General features: G+C 41.6%; 1 protein-coding gene across 2 annotated transcripts in view; it reads right to left on the bottom strand.

The window, feature by feature from the left end:
* Window positions 1–17,596, bottom strand: part of MLXIPL (MLX interacting protein like) — a 207,209-nt gene that overhangs the window by 26,030 nt on the left and 163,583 nt on the right. For both annotated transcript variants that reach the window (XM_073667616.1, XM_073667615.1), the window contains 3 exons: window positions 5,060–5,196; window positions 4,293–4,770; window positions 1,711–1,772 (listed from right to left, as the gene is read on the bottom strand). In XM_073667616.1, the coding sequence (XP_073523717.1) occupies window positions 1,711–1,772; window positions 4,293–4,770; window positions 5,060–5,196 (677 nt within the window). The remainder of the gene's footprint in view (window positions 1–1,710; window positions 1,773–4,292; window positions 4,771–5,059; window positions 5,197–17,596) is intronic.

The raw sequence follows: 17,596 nt of genomic DNA, 5'->3' as shown, positions 1-17,596 counted from the left end.
TGGAGCACTATGTAGGGCCATTATACTGTATGGAGCACTATGTGGGGCACATTATACTGTATGGAGGACTATGTGGGGCCATTATTCTGTATGGAGCACTATGTAGGGCCATTATACTGTATGAAGCACTATGTGGGGCCATTATACTGTATGGAGAACTATATGGGGCCATTATTCTGTATGGAGGACTATGTGGGGCCCTTTATACTGTATGGAGGCCTATGTGGGGCCATTATTCTGTATGGAGGACTATGTGGGGCCCATTGTTCTGTATGGAGGACTATGTGGGGCCATTATTCTGTATGGAGGACTATGTGGGGCCCATTATTCTGTATGGAGGACTATGTGGGGCCATTATACTGTATGGAGGACTATGTGGGGCCATTATAATGTATGGAGCACTATGTGGGGCCATTATTCTGTATGGAGGACTATGTAGGGCAATTATACTGTATGGAGCACTATGTGGGGCCATTATACTGTATGAAGCACTATGTGGGACACATTATACTGTATGGAGGACTATGTGGGGCCATTATTCTGTATGGAGCACTATGTGGGGCCATTATACTGTATGGAGGACTATGTGGGGCCATTATTCTGTATGGAGGACTATGTGGGGCCCATTATTCTGTATGGAGCACTATGTAGGGTCATTATACTGTATGGAGCACTATGTGGGACACATTATACTGTATGGAGGACTATGTGGGGCCATTATACTGTATGGAGCACTATGTGGGACCAATTATACTGCATGGAGCACTATGTGGGGTCATTATACAGTATGAAGCACTATGTGGGGCCGTTATACTGTATGGAGCACTATGTCGGGCCATTATACTGTATGGAGCACTATCTGGGGCCATTATACTGTATGGAGCTCTTTTTGTGGCCATTATACTGTATGGAGGGCTGTGTGGGGATTACAGTTGGAGAATCATACTGTGATGGTGTCACCATCACATTACAGTAGGGTCATCATACCATGCGTGTGGAGGGTAATGTGGAGGAATTCACAGTGGGGGTATCAATGTGTTTTTGGGGGTGCTTTTGTTTGTATCATACTTTATTATTTGTATTATTTACTTTTTTTATCCTTTGTTATTACATATTTAAATTAGCCCATTGGGCCATATGCTTTTTAATGCTCTTGCATAACATATTATATTATTCCAATATTTTATTCTAAGATCTATTAATTAAAATGTACTTTGGGCCAACCCCTTTAAGTTTGTTTCCATATGAAAAAGTTAATCGTTATATTTGATGATAAGGAAAAATCTTACTCAATTGTAGACATTTTTTAAATAAACATCAAGGTGGGCCCTCAACTTTGTCCAAGCTTTTCATTTTGGCCCTCTGTGTATTTGAGTTTGATATCCCTGACAAGGAAGCTCTGTAATTAGAGGTCACCTATGCAGTCATGTCTTATAGTGAAGTAGAGCTTGCATATGAATATAAATAATTACATATGTCAAAGCAGACCTGTCACCAGATTTCACAATACAAACTGCATATACAATTTATTAGAAGTTTTAGACCTGTAAAGGCTGGTGTACTTATTTTGAAAATCCAGATATTAAAATGAGCTTCTGGTGACAGAACTGTTCTAACATGTCTTTGATTTTTAGCAGATTTAAACTGTGTAACAAAGCTAAATAACAATTAGATGTTAGTAAGGTGCTTAACATTCAGCAACACAATTACCGTTGTATTGAGTCCATTAGGTCCACATGATTGCATATTTGAAGAAGAGTCTGGGTTAGGCACTGAAAAAAAAAAAATTAGCAAAACATGAACTTTTTTACAGACAGGCACATAACATATTTAGCAGTTTTTAATTTGTATGATATGTGACAAAAAGGCTGTACTATCTATAAATTAGCAAAAAATAAAAAGGCCCATATTTCTGGAATCGTATGGTGAATTTAAAAAAAAAGCACTCCCACCAAATGTTTATCCTCTTAATAAATTGCAGTTGTTATATTATATGGCACTGTGTACTTACAATTGCTCATTTTGCCTTTCTACCCAGCTAATTCTTCTCTTTTCCATTAGGTCTATGACTTCACATGGTTAAAAACAGACTATCTGAATCGTTCTAAGCTCTATGTAGAAAACTCCCTTTATGTTAAACTGAGATTTGAAGAAAACCTTTTCTCCTGAGCAATGGCAAGCTAGCTTAAAATCCACTTACTCATCAAACATTTGCGCCTCCTTACACGAGGCCTTTTACAAAACCATCTTTTGATGGTATTTTACTCCCAATAAACTTGCAAAGGCTTCCCCAAACCAATCTCCTCTTTGTTGGAGGGATTGCGGGCTCACGGGAGATTTATTACACATTCTATGGGAATGTCCCAAACTTCAACATTTTTGGAAATAAATATCATTACTTATCAATCAAATAACAAGACAGAACATTATTTTACTTCCCCAAATGGCTTTGCTATCTTTAGATTTGGATGTGGTAAATCCATCTTTGAGACTTATACTAATTCACGTTTTTCTAGTAGCTAAAAATGCCATAGCAGTAAATTGGAAAAAAACATCCATTCCCACCATTGAAGATATTGTAGACAAAATAACTCTTCATAATTCTTATGAGAGAAGCCACGCCATATCAAACAATTACTATCCAAAGTACTATAAGACATGGGTACCATGGATTAACTTTTCCTCTAATTAGCTAAGTTTTGTTTAAGACATTGATAACTTTATGAAATTGTTACTGACTAATATTGTTATGTTTGATTCTTAATTTTTTATGTCTAGTATTACAATATACTGTATTTGTTTCATAATACTTTCGTATTCTCCTCTGTAAAGTTTTGTGATTTCACTTTAAACTTATGTTCACAAAAATGTTAAACCCTATTAGTATATTTTGAATTTAATAGTATAACCACTGTTAATACGATTATTAAAATATTGTTGTTACTCTTCTATCCCTCCCTCTATTCCCTTCTTTCATCTTCCCTAAGTTTATCCAATAAAGATCAACTTTCTTTCCTTCCCATACCCTTACCCCTTCCCCTTGTAATTGTTTATAAAACTTTAATAAAACGATTGGAATTAAGCTCTATGTAGAAACAGGAGGTCAATTTTCCCTGTATGAGTCATAAGTCACTGCAATAGTCCCTGGCAGGTGGGAGGAGGGCGCAGCTGGGTCAGGAGTTGAAGAGGGGAATGATCTTTGCATGGACAAGAAACTTCTCGTTTCTACATAGAGCAAAGAAAAAGAGAAGAATTAGCTGGGTAGAAAGGCAAAATGAGCAATTGTAAGTACAAAGTGCTGTATAATATGATGATTGCAATATATTAAGAGGATAAAAATCTTGATGGTAGGAGGAGTGTTTCTTAAAAAAATTACCATTACCCAGTGGTCGTCTTATCGTGTTAGTGTACTCTTTCTACAGCGGTTTGGTGCCACATATACAAGTGAGTGCTGCTGTCTAGTCTAAGTGATGAGGCCAGCGTATGTACAGCACAACATTGCTGCAAAAAAACCTAATCAAAGACCAACAAAGACCACCAGAGCTTCATTCAGATGTTGTTCTTTTATGCACGTGTTCTGTCCACGTTTTTCATAAATAGACCATGTACCTGTTATAGTCTATGGGGATGTTCACATGTCCATGTTTTTTTGTGGACCGCGTGTCCACAAAAATCATGAAGAAATGACCACTTTTGATCTGAGTCACGGATGAAAAAATTATGCATACAAATGTATGTGTCCGTGAAAATCACACAGATGGCATCAGTGTGTAATCCGGGTGCTGTCTGTGGTTAACACTGTTATGAATAAGAGAAGATTTGCAATTTATTTATTTTTTTCATCAGTGAAAATCACCGATGAAACACCGATACTAAATACTGACGCTGACCAAAACACTGATGAATAACTGTCCGCGTTTGAGAAAAATCACAGACGTCTGAATGAGGCATTAGTTTCACTTTTGGTGGTACTGGCTCTCCTTAGGGAGAGTTGTGTATGGAGCTTAATTGGCAATGGCAAAGCTCCATGGGTAGAGATATGCAAATTAGGTGTCTACCAGACGAATAGTGTCTGCCACACTAATATGGCCAGGGGCATGGGCAGACATTGACTTAGAGAGTAGTTACTTCCAATCGCTGACACTAACAAGTGAACTGCTTTCCTTCTGGAAGAGGGCCAATTTACACACCTTGGTGGGTTAACCATTGACTGACCAGTGTTATTCCTGGATACCCTACAGTACACTTTTACCAAATGGCATCTTAGCTGTGAATACTCTGCTTGTCCTTACCTGAAATCTGCTGCTGACTGACACCGGAGAGAGATCTTACTGATGTCTCCATAGATGATCTTCTGGGTTTGGTAGGTGCAATACGAGTATTAGTTTTTGGCATTGGAAAGACATGGGGAGCTTCAATATGTGGTGATGGTTCTGTGTAGAGAGGGTAGACATCTGCATGGGTAGAGGGAGGGGGACCATGATTTAAGACTGTGGCTTCAGTGGCCACGGAGTTATAGGGATGTTTGGGGCAGGATACTGGTGGGAACATCAGGTCTTGATCCTGTACTGGTAGATTTGAAGAGATGCAATGGATGGGTAAAGCTGGGGCAGAAGGAAAGGATTCAGTGGTGTATCTGTCACTGGATTCTGGGTAGTGGCACAGCGGTTTGGTTTCAATGTTCGTAGGGGTACACAGCATTGCGGCAGCACCATATCCTGATGAAGTAGGAAAACAGGAATCTGACCGGGAGATATAAGAGCTGTGGGGCTGATAAAAGTAAAGTGGTTGACTATACACATCAACAAATAGATAATAAACAGGTAAAGCTATATTTAATCACATAACAAGAAAAAAGACTGTCAAAATGGGAAAGAGAAGTGAGTCGGAGGAAGGAATCAGAGAAATATTACAATTAGTGTAAGAGGAACTAGAAAGGGTTATAGGAAAAAATAGAAGATACCATCTGAACCAGACAAAACAAAAGTAAAAAAATAAACCCACATGAAGAAAAGTGCTCGCATGTACAGCAGTTAAAGAAAAACAGATATCTGCCAACCTGTGGTATTCTTGGGCAAGCAATGGTAGGATGTGGCTGGCTGCTGGTTCCATCATTATATGTTGGGTAACCATGACTCTCTTGATAACAAAGAGGAGGTTGTTGAGAATGAAGAGACCGAGGACCACCAAAAAAATCTTGAAACATAAAAAGAAAATGGGGGTAATTGCTACAAAATAATCATAAAGCAAACAAAGTTCCAAAGCATAGAATATATTTCGTATACTAAAGCACAAAATTTGGAAGAAGCATGTAAATCTACATTGGGTCTAGACTTCTAAGGAACATCTTATGTGTTAGTGTTTAGCCTTTTAGCAATGTTTATGTAATTACTAATGAGTAGTAAAAAATCGGTAGTACGGGACACATATTTCAAGATAGTCAGCTCCCAATGTCACGGGTGTGTCAGGGTTGACAGACAGTCATACGGTGTCCGGCTGTAGAAGGTCGCTGCGTTTGGCCTTACAAACGTCTCCCTGATCTTTTTATTATACCTTTCTCCTCACCTTGCTTGCGGATTATACCTTTCCCTTTAGGACCCTGAAGTATCCTCACCTTTCTGCTGTTAATCAGCACTTCCTTGCTGTGTCCTTAAATACATTCAGATTGCTCAGAGAGTTGCTGATGATAGCTTGTTATACCTATTCAGGCTTGGGATTCTAGTAGTCGGCTAGAATTACCTTGGAGTTCCTTCATGGCTTGTTGCCGTGCTTTCTCCGGTGTCATCTTGGAGCTAAGTGTATTCCCCTGATTGTTTCCCCTGTGTGTACTTTATTTGGTAGTGGGGCTGACTTAGTGCTCATCCCTCCTGCTCCCTACCATGGGCCTAGCCTTAGGGTCAACTAGGGCCAGGTTTCCTGCTCAGTGATAGGTGCAGAACCTATTTAGGGTCAATAGGGGAGTTAGGGTTTGTTATTTAAATCTGTTTAGGGGTCTCCACTCTCCCTTTCCTAGTGGTAGGGCTCCCTTCCCTATTCCCGTCGTTATGCTCTGGGTTCTCTCCATACCTAGCGTAACACTCAACTACCGGTCCACATAAGAGTTCACAGTATCTCTTAGTTGTTTAGTTAGAAGCAATGGTCTATAAAGGTATCTCACAAATGTGTATGGTAACCAGTGGCGTACCGCCAATGACGGAAGACCATGCCACTGCTATGGGGCCCGTGAGCCGAGGGGCCCCAAGCAGCGGGGGGATGAGTTGTATAGGTGAGTATTGGTGGATAGTGGTGGGGGGAGGGAGGTTGCGGCGGAGCGGAGCACACACAGTAGCCGCTGAAGCAGCTATCACATGTGCTCGCTGCTAAAGGGACATGAATATTCCCTCTTCTCCACTCCCATGGGCTTGGAGAAGAGGGAATATTCCTTCTCTTTAGTAGTGGGCATGGAGGAGCGCTGAGTCGCAGCTCCTGCTGACAGTGCCTGCTACTAAAGTGAATTCATATTCACGCTTCTCCACGCCCATAGTCCTGGTGTGGAGAGGAGTGAATATGCCGGCTGCAGCAGCTCACCTCGGGATCTGAGAATGTGCGTTGCTCAGATGCCGACATGAGCTGCAGCAGACAGGACGCAGCGCTGGAGGAGAGGTGAGGAAGGAAGGTGAGTATTAGTGTTTATTTTTTGTTGTGTGTGCAGTGATTGGGGGATGAGGGGGCCATATATACCAGGATTGGGGGTTTGGGGGGGCCACACATACCAAGATTGGGGGATTGAGGGGACCACATATACCAGGATTGGGGGATTGAGGAGGCCACACATACGAGGATTGGGGGATTGAGGAGGCCACACATACCAGGATTGGGGGATTGAGGAGGCCACACATACCAGGATTGGGGGATTGAGGAGGCCACACATACCAGGATTGAGGGATTGAGGAGGCCACACATACCAGGATTGGGGGATTGAGGAGGCCACACATACCAGGATTGGGGGATTGAAGAGGCCACACATACTAGGATTGGGGGATTGAGGAGGCCACACATACCAGGATTGGGTTATGAGGGGTGCCATACGTACCAGGATTGGGGGATGAGGGGTGCCATACGTACCAGTATTGGGAAATTTACTATTAGCTGCTGCATTTCCCACCCTAGGCTTACACTCGAGTCAATACGTTTTTCCATTTTTTTTTGTAGTAAAATTAGGGTCCTCGGCTTATACTCGGGTCGGCTTATTTAAAATATACGGTATTTTAAAAATCAGTGAGTACGTGGTGCCCATAATACTGCAGGACTGTGGGGTGCATTATACTATATGGGGGCTGCATTTTACCCTATGGGGTGTGTAATATACTGTATGGAGGACTGTGGGGAGTGAATTATATTCTATGGAGGACCATGGGAAGTTCATTATACTATATGGAGGAATATGGGGGGCGCATTATACTATATGGAGGATTATGGGGGCGCATTATACTATATGGAGGATTATCAGTGGCGTATTATACTATATGGAGGATTATGGGGGCGCATTATACTATATGGAGGATTATCAGTGGCGTATTATACTATATGGAAGGCTATGTGGGGCCATTATAATATTTTGAGGGCTATGTGGGGGGCCATTATACTGTTTGGGGGGCTAGTGCAGGCTATTATACTGTATGTAAGCCCATTATAGTGTATGGAGGGCTCTGTGGAGGTCACAGTTGGGGGATCATACTGTGTTGGTGTCACCATACTTTGCCTTGGGAGTTGAAGTGGGGTACTGTAGGGTCATTATACTGTGCATGTGGAGGCTAATGTGGAGGAATGCACCATGGGGGTATCATACTGTGTTTGGGGGGCACTTTTGTTGGCATCATACTTTATGGGGAAATTAAAGAGGGATCTAGGACTTTAGCAGGAGGAAAATTACTATGTAAAGGCTGGAAAGTTGTGAGATTGGCTCTTCTGTGACACAGACAAATATTTATTTATTTATTTGGTGGGGGGGCAACTAGAGCTTCTGCTATGGGGCCCCATGATTTCTATGTACGCCCCTGATGGTAACGTTAACAAGTTATTTTCCAATAATCTGTTCCTGGAACCTTGGAGTAAGGGGGCTCAGAACATAATTGGTGGTATACTTTATAAGAATAGCTGGTGATAAACTATGCAGAGAATTCTTATTTCACTGGTGGGGAATTAGCCCAAAGATCAGAAAAGGAAATGAAAAACACAAGTATAAAGTACTCTATGGATGGCGAGTCCCATTTCATGCTTTACTACTTGTCCTCGTCACCTCTATGTACTACCCTAATAATCTCTGCCCTATCCCATTCTTACAAATACAATAATTTTATTTATATAGCGCCAACATATTCCGCAGCACTTTACAATTCAGAGGGGGCATGTACAAACAGTATCAGATATTACAGAGTAACATATAATTCAACAATTAGACAAGAGGAATGAGGGCCCTGCTTGCAAGCTTATAATCTATAAAGATAGACGCAAAAGGTATAAAGTGCTTGTAGTGTACAGTCCAGTCATCATTATTGTAAATAAGGAAAATAAAGTAAAGTTGCATGAACTGTTCACCAGCCACTATGTGTATATGTCCAGGTACAAAACCAGATTCTGAGGAAAATTTTGGATTAGAGAGAACAGAGAGTAGTTAGATTGGTGGAGTGAAGTGATAAACCTGTCTAAAGAGATGTTTTTTTAGGGCATGTCTAAAATGTAGATACTGGTAAATAACTGGATTGTCTCGGGTAGTGCATTCCAGAGAACTGATGCAGCACAAGAAAAGTCTTGGAGACAGGAGTGGGAGGCTCAAATTAGAGAGGATATTAGTCTTAGATCATTGATAGAAAAGAGAGCATGGTTAAGGTGGTAGACAGAGATGAGAGAGGAGATGTAGGGTGATACAGCACTGTGGAGAGTTTTGTGGTGAGTGTGTTAAGTTTATGTTGTATTCTGGGAACCAGCACAATGACTGGCATAGGGTAGAGGCATCGGTGTAGAGGCTGGACAAAAATATGAGCCTGTCTGCTGTATTCAAGGTAGATTGAAGAGGGAAAGTTTTAGTAGGGAGACCGATTAGTAGAGAGCTGTGTAAGTCAAGACGAAAGAATGAATAAGTGCAACAGAGAGCGGTTTTATAATTTCAAAGATTAGAAAAGATTGAATTCTGGAAATGCTTTTGAGGTGCAGATGATATGAACAATTGAGTGATTGTATAGGAGCAGTAAAGGAAAGATCTGAGTCAAAAATAACCCCAATACAGCAAGTGTGCTGCTTGGGAGCTAGGGTAGAACCCGACACGGAAATGGAAAAATTAGGTTTATGTCAGGTAGTAGAGGGCGGAAACACAAGAATTTCAGTTTTGGAAAGATTCATTTTCAGATACATAGAAAACATTATGTAAGACACAGTGACAAGATAATCACTGGTATTTGGTTGTAGTCCAGGGCTGACGACAAGAGATGGGAGTTATCAGCATAGAGATTGTTGTGAAAGCCAAATCTACTGAAGGTTTGTCCAATAGTGGCTGTATAAAGAGAGAAAAGAGGAGGGGACCAAGGACTGAACCCTGAGAACCCTGACAGAGAGTTAGGATGAAAACCAATAGAGAGAGGTATCCTCAAGACCAATTGAGCATAGAGGAGGAGCTGGTGATCCACAGTGTCAGATGCTGCAGAGAGATCCAGGAGAATCAGCAGGGAGCAGTGACCTTTAGATTTAGCTGTTAGTCAATCATTAGAGACTTTAGTGAGGGCAGTTTTATGAAGAGTGTAAAGAGGGGGAACCAAATTGTAAAGGGTCAAGAAGAGAATTATCTGAAACATAGCGGCTATACAAGACAAACATGAATACATATCCTCTCATAAAAATAATCATCTTACATACAACCTACTTTCTATGAGGGATCACTGGTCTACATGTGTTATGCCTCTTAAAAAAATAAATCTGATAAATTCTAGACCTGTTGCCAGAAGAGTCTAGAAAACAGTATTCAACAGGTTATCGTATTGTTACAATGATACAATGTTACAATGAATGGAAACAGAGCAGCTAAAGTTCACTTTCATGAGATAAAATGTTCTTTTTTTGGATTGTTGGTAAATAGTGTCTGATGTAACATGTGTAAAAGTTGTGAAATAGAAAACTTCCTGCTTCGTGTGCCAGTGTTTACCGTCTAACCGCGGGGAAGGAAAGACTCATGGCACAGAGGAACCTGACTATCACATGCAAGAGGTCATCTGCCAATGTCAAAGTGAGTTAAAGGCACACTCAGATTGTCTAGACATCATGTGCTTCAACAGGAAAAGTAAAACTCTCAGTAGCATTTAATATCACACGTTAACTGCACAACAATCATACAATAGTTGGAATAGAAAGTTTATTGTGAATTCCACAAATATTACATGTTTACTACAATAACGTTATGTAAAGAAAATGTGAAAACTAAAAAAGGCTCTTCTTCAACCACTTTAAAGTATTCCCACCTTAATGGCTACTTGCACAGGCTGTTTTCTGACCATAAACAAGCACTGGCCGTCTATATACAACTCGATCAGCGCTCATTTATGGTCCAACACAGCTGTACAGGGACAGAACGATCATTAATACGATTCTTCTGTCCCCATACAGCTGACATGTTGTTTGCAGCACATTCCCGTTTACAACAATGATTTGTCTCTATATCCGGTCTAATAAGCCAACGAGCAAACTTTCTACTTGTTCGACAGTAATCAGCGACATGTTTATATGGAGCGATCTGAGCAATAATTTGCCGATTATCAGCTGGTATAAATGGGCCCTTGGACATTCATGATGTATCCACAAAATATGCCATAAATGTCTGATAGTTGCAGGTTCCTCACTTCGTCTGATGTTTTTATGACAAACAAATACAAGAAATAAGAGAGCCATGAACATGGGCTGCCATCTCTTAGTTTTCTGTCTCGTTGTAGCAGCCCTCACCGATCCCTTGGGCAAGTCAATAAACCAACATTTTGGATAAACAGTTGCAACCAATTTTATTTAGCCCCTATTACAAATTAGGTTTTATACAATTTACAACCTTTCTGCTGTTTGCAATAAACCAATAAAACAATAACAATGTAAATAGCTCAACACAACTCCAAATTCAACACAACATCCCAATTTTACATAGTTACATAGGTTGAATAAAGACCTAGGTCCATCAAGTTCAACCTTCCTCCACCAATTATACATTTTGTCACTAAAAACTATAACCAACAATGTTATGTGCATCGATAGTTACATAGGTTTGATACTTACATAGTTACATAGGTAATAGGGAACCTTTTAGTTATAATCCTAGGCTAAAATGTCATTCCTTCTGTGAGGAAGCTAAAGCTTGAGCATCATTGGACCAATAGGAGAATGTTTCCAAGCATACATAAAGGTCCACTGAAGTCCCAGAAGAGCATAGAGTGGCTGACACAATCGACTGACTTGAACCTCTTAGAAAATTTTTGGTGGGATTTCAAGAAAGCGGTTGTAGCATGCGAACCAAGAATATTAGTGAGTGAACTTCAGGCCATTGCCCATGAGGAATGGGCTAAGTTTCCTCGGGAACGCTGGCAGAAGATTGTGTCTAACTATCCATCTAGCTTGAATCAGGTTATGGCTGTGTGCCCACTATGTGTTTTTTTAAGCGTTTCTTCAGCGGCAATTCCGCTGCAGAAATGCTTAAAAAACGCTTGGTAGAAGGTCTGCCATGTTCCCCAATGATAATCCGCATGTGCTGTGCACATGCTGCGGAAATTTCCGCTGCGGATTATCATTGTGGAAAAATCGGCAGCACTACCAATTATTTTGCAGAAGCACGGCGTTTTCGCCGCCATTGACTTGCATTGAATCGCTTAATATCCACATTACTACATGTGCACATGCAGATATTAAGCGATTCAATGTGCAGATGGTACCCGGGTCTGGAGAAGAGCAGACTCTCCTCCAGACCCAGGTACCATGGTACCTGTAAAAAATAAAAGAATTAAAATAAAAAATATACATTATACTCACCTTCTGATGGCCCCCAGTCTCCATAGCGATGCGTCCTGGCTTCCCGGCAGCTCGCGATGGTCTAAAAGGACCTGCCATGACGTCATTTAGTCATGTGACGGGTCACGCGACCGCTGACGTCGGCGGTCGCATGACCCGTCACATGACTAAATGACGTCATGGCAGGTCCTTTTACACAACCGCGAGACACCGGGAAGACCAGACACATTGGATAAGGAGACCGGGGGCCATTGGAAGGTGAGTATAATGTTTTTTTTTTATTTTTTACCATTTTTATTCTTTTTTTGAACTAACTTGGTCACACTATATAAAATCCATGCCGGTTGCATGGATTTATATAGTGTGACCAAGTTGTCAAGCACTTTCTAAGTGATGCTAAAAGCGCTTGACAACCCGCATGCGAAATCGCATGATCAAAACGCTTCAATTACGCTTGTCCCTGGCAGGAAAAACGCATGTAAAATCCACATGTAAAATCCGCATGCATTTTTTCTGCAAGGGAGATGCAGAATCGCTCAGGAAAAATCCGGAGCATTTCTGCATCATGGGCACTTAGCCTATAACAGCTAAATGTGCTCTACTAAGTGGTAAAAAACGTTTGTAGTGAAGGGGTCAATAATTCTGAGATTGCGGTAGTCAGTAAAGTGGCATTTTGTGTTGAATTTGAAGAAACCACTAGTTATACACTGCTCAAAAAAATAAAGGGAACACTTAAACAGAATATAACTCCAAGTAAATCAAACTTCTGTGAAATCAAACTGTCCACTTAGGAAGCAAAACTGATTGACAATCAATTTCACATGCTGTTGTGCAAATGGAATAGACAATAGATGGAAATTATTGGCAATTATCAAGACACACTCTATAAAGGAGTGGTTCTGCAGGTAGGGACCACAGACCACATCTCAGTACCAATGCTTTCTGGCTGATGTTTTGGTCACTTTTGAATGTTGGTTGTGCTTTCACACTCGTGGTAGCATGAGACGGACTCTACAACCCACAGAAGTTGCTCAGGTAGTGCAGCTCATCTAGGATGGCACATCAATGCGAGCTGTGACCGGAAGGTTTGCTGTGTCTGTCAGCGTAGTATCCAGAAGCTGGAGGCGCTACCAGGAGACAGCCCAGTACACCAGGAGACGTGGAGGGGGCCGTAGGAGGGCAACAAGCCAGCAGCAGGACCGCTACCTCCGCCTTTGTGCAAGGAGGTACAGGAGGAGCACTGCCAGAGCTCTGCAAAATGACCTCCAGCAGGCCACAAATGTGCATGTGCCTGCACAAACGGTTAGCAACTGACTCCATGAGGGTGGTATGAGGGCCCGACATCCACAGATGGAGGTTGTGCTCACAGTCCAACACCGTGCAGGACGCTTGGCATTTGCCACAGAACACCAGGTTTGGCAAAGTCGCCACTGGCGCCCTGTGCTCTTCACAGATGAAAGCAGGTTCACACTGAGCACATGTGACAGACGTGACAGAGTCTGGAGACGCCGTGGAGAGCGATCTGCTGCCTGCAACATCCTTCAGCATGACCGGTTTGGCAGTGGGTCAGTAATGGTGTGGGGTGGCATTTATTTGGAGGGCCGCACAGCCCTCCATGTGCTCGTCAGAGGTAGCCTGACTGCCATTAGGTACCGAGATGAGATCCTCAAACCCCTTCTGAGACCATATGTTGGTGTGGTTGGCCCTGGGTTCCTCCTAATGCAGGACAATGCCAGACCTCATGTGGCTGGAGTGTGTCAGCAGTTCCTGCAAGATGAAGGCATTGAAGCTATGGACTGGCACGCCCGTTCCCCAGACCTGAATCCAATTGAGCACATCTGGGACATCACGTCTCGCTCCATCCACCAACGTCACGTTGCACCACAGACTGTCCAGGAGTTGGCGGATGCTTTAGTCCAGGTCTGGTAGGAGATCCCACAGGAGACCATCCGCAACCTCATCAGGAGCATGTCCAGGCGTTGGAGGGAGGTCATACAGGCACGTGGAGGCCACACACAATACTGAGCCTCATTTTGACTTGTTTTAAGGACATTACATCAAAGTTGGATCAGCCTGTAGTGTGTTTTTCCACTTTAATTTTGGAGGTGACTCCAAATCCAGGCCTCCATTGGTTAATAAATTTGATTTTCATTGATGATTTTTGTGTGATTTTGTTGTCAGCACATTCAACTTTGTACAGAACAAAGTATTCAATGAGAATATTTCATTCATTCAGATCTAGGATGTGTTATTCGAGTGTTCCCTTTATTTTTTTGAGCAGTGTATTAGTAGTGTTGAGCTATTGAAATTGATTTTGTTTGATTGGTTAATTGCAAACCAGAAGAAAGTTTGTAATTTTTAACAATAAACCTCATTTGCAATGTTGAGGGGGTGTTGAATAATTTTGACGGCAAATGTATGTGTGGGTCCCAGATGTGGGATCCACATATATTAGACTTATGCATATGCACCATCTATGCCAAAAACATTTAAAAGACTATCCGAAGTCTATTTTGGACCAAAATGTTTTTTTACATTTTTTCATTATTACTATTTATTTATACAGCATTCATGCATTTTCCTATTTACCATGCGGGAAAAAAATACGGTACTTGTTGTATTACAGAACATATTTTAATTTTTATTGGTATATACAGTACAGACCAAAAGTTTGGACACACGTTCTCATTTAAAGATTTTTCTGTATTTTCATGACTATGAAAATTGTAGATTCACACTGAAGGCATCAAAACTATGAATTAACACATGTGGAATTATATGCTTAATAAAAAAGTGTGAAACAACTGAAAATTTGTCTTATATTCTAGGTTCTTCAAAGTAGCCACTTTTTACTTTAATGACTGCTTTGCACACTCTTGGCATTCTCTTGATGAGCTTCAATAGGTAGTCACCGGAAATGGTCTTCCAACAATCTTGAAGGAGTTCCCAGAGATGCTTAGCACTTGTTGGCCCTTTTGCCTTCACTCTGCGGTCCAGCTCACCCCAAACCATCTCGATTGGGTTCAGGTCTGGTGACTGTGGAGGCCAGGTCATCTGGCGTAGCACCCCATCACTCTCCCTCTTGGTCAAATAGCCCTTACACAGCCTGGAGATGTGTTTGGGGTCATTGTCCTGTTGAAAAATAAATGATGGTCCAACTAAACGCAAACCGGATGGAATACATGCCGCTGCAAGATGCTGTGGTAGCCATGCTGGTTCAGTATGCCTTCAATTTTGAATAAATCCCCAACAGTGTCACCAGCAAAGCACCCCCACACCATCACACCTCCTCCTCCATGCTTCACGGTGGGAACCAGGCATGTACAGTCCATCCGTTCACCTTTTCTGCGTCGCACAAAGACACCGTGGTTGGAACCGAAGATCTCAAATTTGGACTCATCAGACCAAAGCACAGATTTCCACTGGTCTAATGTCCATTCCTTGTGTTCTTTATACAGAAAAATCTTTAAATGAGAAGGTGTGTCCAAACTTTTGGTCTGTACTGTATATTGAGGTATATATATTGACACATTTATATCACTTTTTTGAAGAAAGAAGTGGGAAAAAAAACACATCATTGTTTTTTTAGGGTCATACAATGTGCATTTTTTTTAAGGGAGGGCACCTCTTTTGACAACTTGAAGCAGCAATCATTTGATAATTTGTATATAGCTTTGGAATACATAGTATTCTAAAGCATTACTGCCTGTTAGTGTTAGGGTATTGTCACACAGCATTCTTTTCTGACCAGTACACCCCTTAACCCGCCTGAAAAAGCGCTCAATAAATGTTAAAAAAAAATTAACTTATTCATTGCTATATAAAAACCACTTGCTGTGCGTATCTTCATTTTTTTAATTGTCCTTTAACTGCTTCACGTTTTAAAGACGTGAAGAGGTTAAAAAGTGATCTGACAATTCTTCAGGCGACTTCCTGCTCACACTGCCTTGGATCCTATTGATGTCTATAATCTAATGAAGATTAGGTTCTCTGATCAGGTTGTGCTACCTTTTTCCATGAGGAGGTGCTCAACCATTGAGAAAGTTTTCCAAACATTCATATCAAGGATGAAGAAAAGTGAGGTTACTGGTAAGTGGAAAAAATGAAATACACGGGCAGGCGATGGCCTTTTCGCACTCATTAGTGCTTCTATGGGTCTCCTAGATACAAGCTCTCTCCAAAAAATCCTCAGCTTAAAAGGATTGAAAAGCTACCAAAGAAGAAACTTCAGAAAAAACACCACATTTTACTGAAACGTCTTCCTGTAGCAAAACTGGCATTTAAAGTTCCCTTACACTGACAGGCAAACTATTAGGCCATGCGTCTAGCATAACATAATAGGCAGATGATTATGCATCACACTTGTAGCCTTTTCTAAGCTCATGGCTTAGACCCATAGATGCCCACAATTACATTGCTGGCCACCGATGGGTTCACATCCTCTGTAAAATACATTAGCTTCTGTAGTTGTTATTAACCACAGCATCTAAACGGTTAACTGTCAGGCTACTGCTTTTGTTCTTTTGGGTACAGTAGTAATAGCAATCAAATCACTGTGATGTATATTGCTGTAACAGAGTATAAAGAAGTACTTGTCTTTGACAGCTATGGGACTGACGGAATTGCTATTTCTGTCAGTCCCATAGAAAACAATAAAGCAGTGGTCATATATTCACACTACCACTTCATTATCACTGAATATCGGTGGGGGTCTCAGTGTTCTGATCCCCATCAATCATACATTTATCACTTATCCTGTGGATAGATGGTAAATGACATGTATCAGACAACCCCTTTAAAGGGTTAAAGTACCTTAGAGAGCTATGAAAAGCCGCATGGGATGTCCATAAATAGTTTGTCCACATTACACAATCTCTTTTTGTAAAAAGTCTGTCCCAAAAATAAGCTGATCAAGCCTAAGTATCCAACTTCTGGGAGGTATATAAACCTTTACAACAGGATGGCCAGGGCACACAGGCAGAAGATGCAGAAACCTTGTAGATAATAACACATATTCTAGGCACTGTTCAGATAAAAGACAAAAATATATCTCATACCCTACCATCATTATATATAAATGTAAAGCAAAGTTGCATAATAAATATAGGGTACTTAGTGAACTATTTTTGATCAAAAAAAGTATATGTAGCACCCTGAGGATTCGGCTGCTACAGGGGTATTGCACCTCAACCCAGAGGTGTGATATTCCACTCCCGGGTAGGGAAGGAGTGTGGAACTGAGCTCGGTAGGCTGCATGCACTACACACATCCCATTTCCGAGGAGCAGACCGACGGTACTCCCACTTAGAAATGTGCAGGTACGACCGAGTCTGTTCCTGGCTGGAGTGGGAGGGGGGTGGTACATCCCAGTAGTGTAGGGGCAGATAGGGGGAGCAGCCTGGGTAAAGATAGGAGCTCATTGGGTGCTGGTCACCTGAGCTCACACATAGAGGGTGTATATAAGGTGGGCACCATCAGAGAACAGGGTCAGTTGCAGAGAGAAAGTCAGCGAGCGGAGGAGAAGAGAGACCCAGAGTGAGAGAGGAGAGAGAGAGACCCAGAGGGGGAAACAGAAGAAAAGGAC

The sequence above is a fragment of the Phyllobates terribilis genome, unplaced genomic scaffold (assembly GCF_046119375.1).
Source record: "Phyllobates terribilis strain yellow unplaced genomic scaffold, ASM4611937v1 Scaffold_2__4_contigs__length_985480577, whole genome shotgun sequence".
Classification (NCBI taxonomy): Eukaryota; Metazoa; Chordata; class Amphibia; order Anura; family Dendrobatidae; genus Phyllobates; species Phyllobates terribilis.
The sequence above is the reverse complement of the archived record's forward strand: the minus strand, read 5'-3'. Positions and strand labels throughout refer to the sequence as shown.